This window comes from Kogia breviceps, chromosome 10, assembly GCF_026419965.1.
Source record: "Kogia breviceps isolate mKogBre1 chromosome 10, mKogBre1 haplotype 1, whole genome shotgun sequence".
Classification (NCBI taxonomy): domain Eukaryota; kingdom Metazoa; phylum Chordata; class Mammalia; order Artiodactyla; family Physeteridae; genus Kogia; species Kogia breviceps.
This window is the reverse complement of record NC_081319.1, coordinates 32,890,858-32,903,160: the sequence shown is the minus strand read 5'-3', so window position 1 is coordinate 32,903,160 and position 12,303 is coordinate 32,890,858. Positions and strand designations below refer to the sequence as shown.

General features: G+C 37.3%; 2 protein-coding genes across 34 annotated transcripts in view; one reads left to right on the top strand and one right to left on the bottom strand.

Annotated features, from left to right (window-relative positions):
- The window catches only part of CCDC66 (coiled-coil domain containing 66), a 109,761-nt gene that overhangs the window by 51,606 nt on the left and 45,852 nt on the right, over positions 1 to 12,303 (top strand). For 20 of the 26 annotated variants that reach the window (XM_067043868.1, XM_067043873.1, XM_067043877.1 and 17 more), the window contains 4 exons: positions 3,998 to 4,494; positions 5,109 to 5,149; positions 5,920 to 6,161; positions 6,398 to 6,513. In XM_067043868.1, coding sequence (XP_066899969.1) covers positions 3,998 to 4,494; positions 5,109 to 5,149; positions 5,920 to 6,161; positions 6,398 to 6,513 — 896 coding nt within the window. Of the gene's footprint in view, positions 1 to 3,997; positions 4,495 to 5,108; positions 5,150 to 5,919; positions 6,162 to 6,397; positions 6,514 to 7,871; positions 8,156 to 9,118; positions 9,895 to 12,303 lie in introns of those variants that run through there. The other 6 variants (XM_059077822.2, XM_059077823.2, XM_067043878.1 and 3 more) reach the window with 2 other exon arrangements.
- Positions 9,087 to 12,303, bottom strand: part of TASOR (transcription activation suppressor) — a 50,203-nt gene continuing 46,986 nt past the window's right edge. For 4 of the 8 annotated variants that reach the window (XM_059077815.2, XM_059077816.2, XM_067043861.1 and 1 more), the window contains 3 exons: positions 11,180 to 11,358; positions 10,626 to 10,790; positions 9,087 to 10,092 (listed from right to left, as the gene is read on the bottom strand). In XM_059077815.2, the coding sequence (XP_058933798.1) occupies positions 10,037 to 10,092; positions 10,626 to 10,790; positions 11,180 to 11,358 (400 nt within the window). In that variant the 3' untranslated portion in view covers positions 9,087 to 10,036. The remainder of the gene's footprint in view (positions 10,093 to 10,625; positions 10,791 to 11,179; positions 11,359 to 12,303) is intronic. The other 4 variants (XM_059077810.2, XM_059077812.2, XM_059077811.2 and 1 more) reach the window with 1 other exon arrangement.

Below are 12,303 nucleotides of genomic sequence, written 5' to 3'. Positions count from 1 at the left end.
GATTGCTTTGGCTGTGTGGGGTCTTTTGTTTCCATACAGATTGTTAAATTTTTTGTTCTACTTCTGTGAAAAATGCCATTGGTAGTTTGATAGGGATTGCACTTAATCTGTAGATTGCTTTCGGTAGTATAATCATTTTCACAATATTGATTCTTCCAATCCAAAAACATGGTATATCTCTCCATTTGTTGGTGTCATGTTTAATTTCTTTCAGCAGTGTCTTATGGTTTTCTGCATACAGGTCTTTTGTCTCCCTAGGTAGTTTTATTCCTGGGTATTTTATTCATTTTGTTGCAGTGATAAATGGGATTGTTTCCTTAATTTCTCTTTCTGCTCTTTCGTTGTTAGTGTATAGGAATGCAAGAGATTTCTGTGTATTAATTTTATATCCTTCAGCTTTACCAGATTCATTGATTAGCTCTAGTAGTTTCCCAGTGGCATCTTTAGTATTTTCTATGTATAGTATCATGTCATCTGCGAACAGTGACAGTTTTACTTCTTCTTTTCCAATCTGTATTCCTTTTATTTCTTTTTCTCCTCTGATTGCTGTGGCTCGGACTTCCAAAACTATGTTGAATAAAGTGGCGAGAGTTGACATCTTTGTCTTGTTGCTGATCTTAGAGGAAACGCTTTGATTTTCACGATTGAGAATGATGTTTGCTGAGGGTTTCTTGTACATGTTGAAGTTGGGCGGGGGGGTGGGGGGGCAGTGTAACAGCTGGGGCGGGGACGGCAAGGTGGGAATAAAAGGCCTAGTGGTATTTTTTTAAAAAAAAAACAGGTGGTGCCCACCATCCACATCCCCACCCCCATCCCAAGAGTATTCCAGCAAGCCCCTAGATGTGTTAAGTTACATTCCTGCCCCTTGGGCCAACACTTCAACATATTTTTAAATGAGCCTCTTTCACATTTGGGTGTAATCAGCTGCCTCTGCACTGGGCCCTGGGGTCAGTGAGCCCTTTAAGAGCTGTTTCTCCCTTCTGCTATAGCTTTGTGGGTCTTGTGGACATGAGCCACATTGGTTTTCAGTGCTGTATGTTTTGGGGGATTATCTGTTCTGTACAGATCTTAAAAGTGGGGGTACCCAATGGGGTTCAAACCCTTAACTCCTTGGGGAAAAGCTCTGGGTTTTGAGTTCCCTCCCAATTGTGGATGGCAGCACAGGGGTGGGGTTTATGGCTTGACCGTTTCTCAGCCTCTCCCACCTGCTTTGATGGTGTGCATCTACACGCTTGCGCAATGTGTAGGAGTCGCCCAGCCAGTTCTTTAGGGTTTTTTTCAGAGGAAATTGTTTCATATGTAACTGTAGGTTCAAGTGTGTCCGTAGGAGGCGAGTTCAGGATATTTCTAGGTCACCACCTTGAGCCAGACCTTCAGTTTTTAAACTAATTACCAATGGACCCTCCTGTCAGTTATTTGTGGTCTTGGGGATCCCTTGGTAACTTAAAAAGAGACAAAAACCAATTTGGCTGGCCATAAGTTAGGAGATAATATTAATGTTCCTCTAGAAATATCAAAAAGCTGCTCTGGAGTTGGCTAGTACTGAGCCCCAAGCCCAGAATGTCTTAATGGAAATCCATCCTCTAACATACCACTATTTCTGCCACTTAATTTTAGATCTTCAATACAACACCAAATTACTTAATATGACAGGAAGGTAGAAGGGAATTTGAAAAGGGAAGTGAGGTAAAGCAACCTGTTCAGTTTATTTAAAAAAACAAAACTTTTCTTATAGTTTGCTCGTAAGCTTGAAGAATGTGGTTTGGTCCCTTCTCTATGTCCAGATAAATAACACAATTATATAAATCCTACACATCACTTAAGAGGAAGTCAAACTAAAAAAAAAAAAAAAAAAAGAGGAAGTCAAACTAGGTCTTTAAGACGGTGAAATTATGTATATTATCACTGGGTGACTCTAAGGGAATTTAATCAGTCAGGGTCCCAAAGTAGAATAATTAAAGGTGGCTTATTTAAAAAGAGACTCTTCAAAGGAGTGGATGTGAAGGAATACAGCAATAGTGCTTTAACTCTGGTGCTAGTAGCAACTGACCTGTTACCAGAACCTAGAAGACAAGCATTGTATAGAGGTAACTTTGAGGGGAACCTTTGGTAAAGGGACAGAGTCAGCCTGAGGTCAGCTCACAGGGAATGAGCCAGTGGGATAAGTATCCTGAATTCACTCTTTTCCGTTCCTATAATCTGCATATGAACACTCTTGACAGAAACAGAAGCCATAGGACCCAGGAACCCATTGATAAGGTTCTTACCAGTCAGCCTGCTACGGCAGAGAGCAGGGGAAAGAAAGGTGTAAAGTGGGTCTAGAGTGGCAAAAAAGGATATCCAGTATGAAAATGATGTAGGCTGGGCAGCCTTACTAGGATTAGTCCTGGAGCAGCTCTAGTCTGGAATAACACACAGCAATAATTGGACTTTTTTTTTTAATGGGCAACCCAGACCTTTCATTAGGTAATTGTGAATTTAAAATTTTAATCATATGTGAAAAAAAGCCTTTTGAGCAACAAAGTAATTTTGTTGCTCAGCTGTTGTGATAGCTGAACACATATATAATCATGAACATTATATAAATTTTAAGGAGATTTTAGATGTTTGAATGGTGAACATTTCCTGTTTTCAAAATGGAAAAAAGTAAAAGGTTATATGTGATTCAGGGATGGCCTGGAGGCATAGTATGACGGTATATGAGATACAGACATTAAAAAAGTACATGAGGACTTCCCTGGTGGCACAGCGGTTAAGAATCTGCCCTGCCAGTGCGGGGGACACGGGTTCGAGCCCTGTTCCGGGAAGATCCCACATGCCGCAGAGCAGCTGGGCCTGTGTGCTGCAACTGCTGAGCCTGTGTGCTCTGGAGCCCACGAGCCACAACTGCTGAGCCCGTGTGCCACAACTACTGAAGCCAGTACACCTAGACCCCATGCTCAGCAACAAGAGAAGCCACCACGGTAAGAAGCTGACATACCACAATGAAGAGTAAGTAGCTCCCGCTCACCACTAGAGAAAGCCCATGTGCCTCAATGAAGACCCAACGCAGCCAAAAATAAAATAAAATAATAGAGTGAATCATCTGAAGTTCTGATACATGTTGTAGCTTGAATGATGCTTGAAGGCATTACGCTGAGTGAAATAAGCTGGACGTGAGGGGAGGGGGCAGTTGTGCAGGGAGACACAAATATTGTATAGTTCCACTGGTGTAAGGAATTTAGAGTTGGGTGGGCAAATTCAGAAGTGGAAAGTAGGGTGGAAGTTGCTGAGGGTTGGGAAGGAGGGTGGAATGGGGAGTTACTGCTTAATGGGTGCAGGGTTTCTGCTTGAGGTGATGATGGGGTCTGGAATTGTGTGGCATCATGAGTGTGCTTGGTGCCACTGAATTGTACACTTAAAATTGGTTTAATGGAAGATTTAGGGAAATTGGAACCCTGTGAATTGGTGGGAATGTAAAATGGTTCAGCTGCTAAAGAAAACAATGGCATTTCCTCAGAAAATTATAATTACCATATGGTGTGGCGATTCCACTTCTGGGTGTAGTCAGAAGAACTGAAAAAAGTAAGGTCTTGAAGAATAGCCCAAAGGTGGAGGCAACCCAAGTGTCCCTTGACAGATGAATGGATAAACAAAAATGTGGTATATACATACAATGGAATGTTTTATGGGGTGTGTGTGTGTATTCAGCCTTAAAAAGGAGGATATTCTGACACATGCTACAACTTGGATGAATTTTGAGGACATTATGCTAACAGAAATAAGTCACAAAAAGAGACAATCATAGAGCCAAAGTAGTATGGTGGTTGCTACTAGCTGGCAGGAAATGGGGGATGGGCAGTTGTTTAGTGGGTATAGAGTTTTTTTTTCCAATTTTCAAGCCAGTTTTAGAGGGCAGTTTTAATGCCTTTGAAAAAATGGTTAAAATGGTAAATTTTGCATTGTGTGTGTTTTACCACAATTTTTAAAAAATTAATCATCTGAAACTTTTCTTTAGATGACTTAAATGCAGGAATATTTACCAATATAGAATCACACTGTGGATCGGTAATAGAGAGGGAAATTATAAACTCTTCATCTCCTGAGATTACTGCAGAATTTAATGAACAGTTTAACACTAAGAAGAACAAGCAAGAACTAGTAAGTCATGATAACGGAGCCAACTTAGAAAAAGAAAACAGTTGGTATAATGACCAATGTAATCAGTTCACAAGAACAGAGAAACAAACAAAACATATGAAGAAGTGTCCTAAAAGGCCTGATTGGAATATAAATAAACCACTGAGACGGTATATTCCAGCATCAGAAAAATACCCTAAACAGCTTCAAAAGCTGAGAGAAGAAAGAAGAGTAAGAAGGCAGATGGAACTGCTTCATTTGGTAGAAAGAAATAATCTTGGACACCTTTCTCAAAATAGAGTCATTTCACCAGATGTTCTTCATTCATCTCATCAAGAAACTGAACCAAGTTTCAGGTGGCAGCTAGTCAAAAAGGTAAAGCTCTTTTGTCTAAAAAAATATTTTAAAGCATGTATTGAAGTTTTTAGAAGATGAGAATACAGTTCCACATATGCATGTTTTGACAAGGCTATTCTGGGTCTGAATAAGAGTTCTAGAAATTTGCTGTAGTTTACACCAGGGGTCAACAAACTGGCCAATGGGCAAATCCATCTTGCTGCCTGCTTTTGCAAATAAAGTTTTTTAGGAAGACAGCCATGCTCATTTTTTTACCTGTTTTCTGTGGCTGGCTTCACGCTGCAAGAGTTTAGAGTAGTTGCAACAGAGACCACATGGCTCACAAAGCTAAGTGTTTACTATCTGTCCTTTACAGAAAAAGTTTACACTTAAACCCTGTATACATTAATGCTATTCTTTATTCAGACACCCATTCAAAACTCTTATTTATAGTCCATATAGACGGAGGATAATTTACACGGTCAGGAATTACTGGATTGGTTTCTCTGACTGGAGAAGTACCAAGCCTCTCCCCTATCCTATTATCCAGTATGTGTTACTCAATTATTATCCTCAGATTATTTCAACAAGTAACCACTAAAAACATTTGTGGATATGTATGGAAACACTGTTAACTCCTGTCTATCATTTAGGAAGAAGAACCTCGGAGAATTGATTCTTTCAGTGAGGAAAGGTATGTTATGGATTCCACAGCTACTTAGTGCTTTCTGTGTGATATAACATACTTGCTGAAAATATAGGTGAGATCAAGCATGTATGCATGTCTGTGAAGACAGTAACAGGAAAGTTCGTGAATTCAGGTGAGTAGAGGTTTAAGGGAAAGGGTGTCTGGCATTTTACCTAGAATTTGAAGGTCCAAATTGGACTGGACCTACGCATCCTAAGCAGGAATGTGGGTGACATTTTGTTATCTTCAGACTTTAAGTTTTGATTTCCAGATATGCCCAGCAGTGGAACAGACATTCTGCTTGGATTGAGGGGGGAGGGAATAAGTGACTGGTAGGGATAATGAGAAATTAACCAATGGGAGATTTAAAATTGTTAGAATTTTTATTCTCTGCTTTTGTGCACGAACCAGCTGGTGTAAGTTATCTCTGAATGTGGCTCTAATAGCAAGTTTAGTTTAGGCGGTAAGTATTTTATGGTGAAATATCTAAGGAGAAACATTAGGTTTAAATTAATTCAGGTAGCGTTGATCCTCAGAAACTAGTAAATTTTTCTCCCTGTTTTAGCATACATATCCTCAGCAAGTACTACTCAACCCCAAATTAATCCCATTTTGTTGCCCTGTTTTAGGAAATGGTATCATAAAGGTGTTATAGGTACATTTAGAATAAACTGAAATGTGATTAAAGAATAAAATATGCTTAATCTAAAATAAAATACAATTTTTCATTCATGCTTTTTAAGAAGTCCCTTATTGTGCTTTTTGGAAAAATACAGGTCTCAATCACCACCAGTTCCGGCAGTGAAAAACAGAACGCAGCAAACTCAGACACTAAAAAACAGTACTTATGAAAGAGAGACTCTGATCTCAGGAGATAGTCAAACAGAATTATCACCTGGGTTTTCTGAACCATTTCATTTTATTCCCTATGTCCGAACCAATGAGATCTATTACCTTGATCCAGATGCACCATTGTCTAGGCCTTTAACCCAGGATCCTCAGTACCAAAATCCACATGGTAAGTAAATAAGTGTACCACCCCCCCCCCACAATTAAAAACCCAGATTGCCCCAGGAGAGGTAGAAAATTTCTCTTTCGCAGTCAATTAAAATTTTTATTGAATATTTATTACTTAAATTTTACTTGGTGCTTTCCTAGGATATAAATTTATTAATGAATCCATAGAATTTTATAGCATAGGGCTATTTCATATTATAAATGTATTTGAATTTTGTCATTTTTATCTGGCTTCAGACTGTGACCAAGAACAGCTGTTTGACCATCTCAGGGACCCACTTCTTAATCCTAACTTGGTGAAAAACAGGGATCGACAGCAAGCAATCCTTAAGGGACTGTCAGAACTGAGACAGGTATGAGCTCTTCCAAAGTGTGGATGTGACCATTTTCTGGTGGAGGGCTGTGTTTTACCAGTTTTACTAAACATCGTTGGTTATATGACTAATGTGACTTCACCACATTGTCAGTGTAATGTACACATGCTGATTCTTTTTTAAAAAACACAACTTTCCTTCTATTTCTTTCACATTGCCATCTCTAAGACTGTTTCTTTCCAGCATGAAATCATGAGACATTTTGAATATTAAGACAACTTTATTGAATGAAAAATGCATACATTTGAAATGGCAAAGCATGATCAATAAGGCCCTAAAACCAAAGGCAGAAAATAAATAGTTATGCTTTAATTCTTAGTAATGCACATTTTAAATGAACGTGTTGGCTGTGTTTGGAATAGAACTTGACACAAGTCCCAAAGAGTAATATAACTCATCAGTGTGAAATTACACGTATAATCTTACCAGACTACTTTTTCTCCCAGACCAATTGTGTGACTCATTATCCTGCTCAAATAAAAATAAAATCAGGTAACACATCCAATATTTAAGGCTATAACTGTTCTCTACCAGCTGGCCTTAAAAAAAAAAAAAAAGACTTGGAAAACCTAGTTTTGCAATTAGTTTTGATTCACAGTATACTTTGTGTATTTGGGGAAACTAAACTAGTTTTAGGAGTACCCTTTTCCATGTCCAGTCTTTATGAATGCAGATTTCAAATTATTGATTCAAGGGTTGCTTAAACAATTCTTTCTATAGAACTAGAAAATCACCCCCACTAACCCAGGATTATAATGTGTCCCTTAGTTTTTAAATGCTGTAGCTCTGGTTACATGCGGATTGAATTTTGTAACTCAAGCTTGGTAATTCACACAGTGAAGATGTTTTGCTTAGTAGACAAAAGTTGTGAGCTTAAGAGAAAGGAATGTGATGTACATACACCTTCACCTATTGACTGTATCTTACTTCAGCAGGGCCTTGTACTAGTCACTAAGGTTAATGCAGTCGAGATAAACACTGGATGTTAAAGGGAGACTCATTTAAGAGCATCTGGGGAAAAGGAAAGAGGTGGTGTTCAGCCCCACAGTTAGGAGACATGGTTTTAAGAAAGGTCATTTCTATTGGTTGTATGGCTAAAAATATAATCTTACTAATCTTATAAATGTGTGATAGCTGCACAGTATATCCAAGTGAGAAAGTCTGGTGTAAAAATTGAAAATTTTTCAGTTGAACATGATGTTTAAGCTATGGCCAAGTAACTGAGTGTAATATGTGTTTTCAAAGTAAATATAGTTCTGGATTAACAAGACAGAAAGGTAAAATGGGAATAATTTGCCCATCTGCTGCACACCGTACTAACGTATCTATGATTTCAGGGCCTTCTCCAGAAGCAAAGAGAGTTGGAAACTAATCTCATGCCTTTAGCTGCAAATGAAGAAGAGAATTTTAGTTCTTCGTTTTAAATGTAGAAAATCAAATCAAATCCTTTACATTTGATTTGTCTTAAAAATATGGTTGGTTGTTGCTTAACTGTATTTATCAAATGGCCTAGATTGCTTTTTAAAATGCTTATTTAAAACTTGTACATTAGTAGTAATATGCTGTGTATATATATATATATATATATATATATTTAAAAACAATAAAACAAGACACTTGTAAAAAAGCTTAGTAGTAAAAAAAAAAAAAAAAAATTTTTTTTTTTCTGCTCATCACAATGTGGGTATTGATCTACTTACCTTAACACAGTCTGGAGTTTACAGTGTTCTTCCTTAAATAGGAGAACTCAAAGTTCTTTTGAGGCGCCAAAGGAAGGTCTGACATACTTACTTACTTTTACTAAAATAGCCCAGATTCAGTTTAGGCTTACGTGGAAATTTTTTTAAGTCCTTTTTTTAATGACTTATTGTAGAAACTAGTTTTCAAATACATTTACAAGTTTGTATTTAGTAACGGAGAGGCAGTTATTAGCAATACATGTGGATTTAAAAATTTATCTTCACCATGTACTTTGTGAATTTAAAAAGTTAGCTTTAGTATATAGCACTTAAGTGCTTACCACCTGAAAAATATACTTACATTTTTCTAACAATTTAAAAATCTATAGCAAAGTTTGTTTCAAATTGTTTAAACCAATTCAGTTTCATATTTCAAAAGATAGATAGGTTTTTGTTTAAGTCAAGGACCATACAAGCACTGAAAATTGTAATTATCAAACATTCTCAAAAGGTTGACCAAAATTTTAGCAACAGGTGATTTTACATGGTTAAGTCTAAACATAAAAAATAATGCTGCCTGGTGTTAAGTCCCTAACTCCTATATGTACATCACTGGCTTATACCTGTGTAAAAGCACTATACAAAAAGCTTAAAATAAATGCATTAGTTGACATGTCATTTCAGCAAAAGTAGCTGGGATCATTGACATTAATTAGAGGAGGGAAAAAAAGTAAAGCCATTATTGTTCACTATCCTTTTGCAACTATCTAGTTTTATATATAAAACAGGCTTCAATTAGAAGCCAAAGTACAGATGACATATATGTGTAAAGCTTAAAAGTGCCAATATGAGATAATTCAAGTACAATATATGTTAAAAATATATATATTTATTTCAATTTTCAGATGCTTCAACTGTTACAGGCCATCATGATTTAAATAAGAGGAAAAAAACATTTGCGAAAGGAAAGGAAAGCTTTTGTTTAGAGAAAGAAATAAATTGTTAATTTCACTTTTAAGAAACAGAAAAAGTCCATAACAACCTACTTTTTAAAAAAAAGTTACTGTAATTATTTCTCTTTTGAAAACGGCCTGGAAGAATCACTTTTCCAACAACTTAATGGAGATGGAGATTTCTCTCTATCCAAGTTTTGAGTATAAGCAGATAAAAAGTAATTTTCACTTTCTTGAGACTGACTTGATGAAAGGGCATATGGTGTCCCCAAAAATGTCTGATGAGTGAGAACATTAAAATGACTAAAGTGATGGGACATATTTAATTGACTGTGATAAACCTGAAAGCTGCTATATGAATCCTGTTCAGCTGAATTACTGTTCTGTCCTTCAGAGCATACTATATCAATAGACGCTCTCTCTTCAGAATCAATTTGATATGTCTTCTCTTCTAATAAACTTTTTTGCAAGTCTAGAGACGATTGCAACTCAATTTGAATATTCTTTTTTTGATCTGTTCCACGTGATCCTTTGGTCTCTTTCTCCAATATTTCTGAATGAAAATTGCTGCATACTTCTATTTGTGAGATTTCATCCCCTGAATCCAGAGACATATCCTCTTCGTCCTTTTCATCGTTTTCTAAAAGAGCTACATTTAAAAAACAAAAAGTCCTCCTCTATTGAAATACACAATTTGCTTAAGTTTTAAAATTATACACTACTCACACAATATAATGCGTCAGGGTCTGCAAGTCCACAATCCCTTAAAGCTTGGTCTTCTGCCACAAGTTCACTTAGTCACAACACTCACACTAGGTGTGAATGTCCAGATAATCCGATGCTAAAAGCTTCTGCGAAATGTGTTCACGTTTAATGTTGGGAAATCCCAACTCCCAGCTCCAAAGGGATTAATGTCAAAACAGCATCTAAAGTTATACGGTAATTCAGTATTCGACAAGACAAATATAAAATAAAAATTCTGACATCTAGCTTCATTGGATTACTACTAAACTGGTTAGCTGTATCAAATGTTCGAACGTCTCTGCTTTTCCTCAAAAACAAAAGTACATCTTTCATTTTACATAAAACCTGGAACCAAAGCAGAGGCCATCTCACAAAAGACTAAAGCTATGGATATCTCTATTACCTTGTAATTAAACTGCTTTGCTTTAATTCACAACAGAAGCCAATAAAGCTTACATACCCTCAGAAAGAAAACACCTACTCTAGTATGCAGTCTACATTAACTCGAACAGATTATATTGACTACAGTATAATAAATGAGCAGATTTTGTGTATGCTAAGTAAAAGAATGATAAAGGCCTTGAAACATTTCCCCTGAAGCTGAGTTTACACTGAGGTGAGCAGTTTCAAAATTAGCATTTTATTATATGAAATCGAAGCAAAACCATTCTTTTTCTGTCTGCCTTAAAGAAAATGAAAACTACTGAAAAGTTACCTGACTGCGACTCAAGATTCTCATTAGCACCAAGCAAAGGAAGGTTTTCTTCTGTAATTGAGTTGTGATAGCCCACAAGATTTTTAAAGTTTTGCATAAAATCTTCAGCAGTCGCAACCACTATTCCATTATCGGTGTAACTGGAAAACATCTTGATACTCTTTTCTAAATAGAAAAAAAAAAAAGTTGAGTATAAAACACTTGCAAATATAAAATTATGCCTGCCTCCAGCCCTCACAAAATCCTTTCCTCCTCCACTTTTTTTTTTTTTTCTGTACGCAGGCCTCTCACCGCTGTGGCCTCTTCCGCTGCGGAGCAAGGCTCTGGACGTGCAGGCCCAGCGGCCATGGCCCACGGGCCCAGCCGCTCCGCGGCATGTGGGATCCTCCCGGACCGGGGCACGAACCCGCGTCCCCTACATCGGCAGGCGGACGCCCAACCACTGCGCCACCAGGGAAGCCCCCTCCACATTTTCAGAAACACCCAACACAGTCCCACAAAATCCTTTCATACACATTCCTGTATTCACAGTAGAAAGCTTAAGAGCACTCTACCTGTTAAAAAGACTATGTGTCGTTGCTGTATGTTTTGAGCCTGAAGTCTGATAAGGCAATCCAATTCTGGAGCATTTCGAGTTTGTGAATCACAGTTGTGGTATGACAAAATTTCAACCAGATGTTTCTTCTGATAGACATTCAGAAGGGTCAGCAGACTCAGAGCTTTAGCATTCAATCTGTGAAATTAAGTTCAGTATTTGTATCTGCATTTCTAAACTTTAGTATGGACGTTTTCACTTGAAATTAAAGCCATAATTTCTCAATTGAGGTAACTAACGACAACTGCACTGCTTAGCTCACTGCCTGATGTACAGGTGCTTCTTAGTAGAGGGAGAGCAGGAATTGTACAACCCACAGGTAACTCCAGGGGCTTTCTCTGGGTACAAAGCCCGAGGGCCAGCTATTCAGACAAAAATCTCAACGTATTACTTACTAAATAAATCACACTTCTCTTCAGCTTCACTAATTTAGAACTATAATGAAAGGTGTAAAAGGACAAAAAAATATAAATCTTCCCTTCAAAAAATAACATGGCTCTGAGCTATTTCTGTACTTCCAGATGCAAGGCACCATGTGGTAGAAATTACAGGCTATTGTCAGGAAGATGACAGTACTAATTTGTACAAGTTATACCTCCGGGGCTCAGTATTGCTATCTGTTATATAAAGATAAGACTTCCCCAATGCCTACTTCACATGATTTGAAGATAAAACAAGTTTTTAAAAAATGAAATACAATAAAAAGTTAAATAATTTAAAATTACTAACACCTGAATTTCCCCAAGTGTGTCCCATGGAATATCAATAGGTAGTAGAAGAAAAAATATTTTGTGGTCTAGGTTTCAGAAATGCTGATTGACAAAATGTAAAACAGGACCCTTAACTACAAAGTTTCTCAGATCTTCAAGTGTGTAAATAAGTACATCATATGGACTCTAGTAGTAGGATATAATATCCCAAACTCATCTGATTACAACAGTCATTTGCAGAGCCTCTCAAGGGACTAGTGCTCCAAGAATCACATTTTGAGAAGTGACTTCTGGGCATGTTAGAAATCACTTACTACATAAATGAATGTCCTAATCATAGATCCCTTTATCATGTCAAAATTAATCTTTGTCT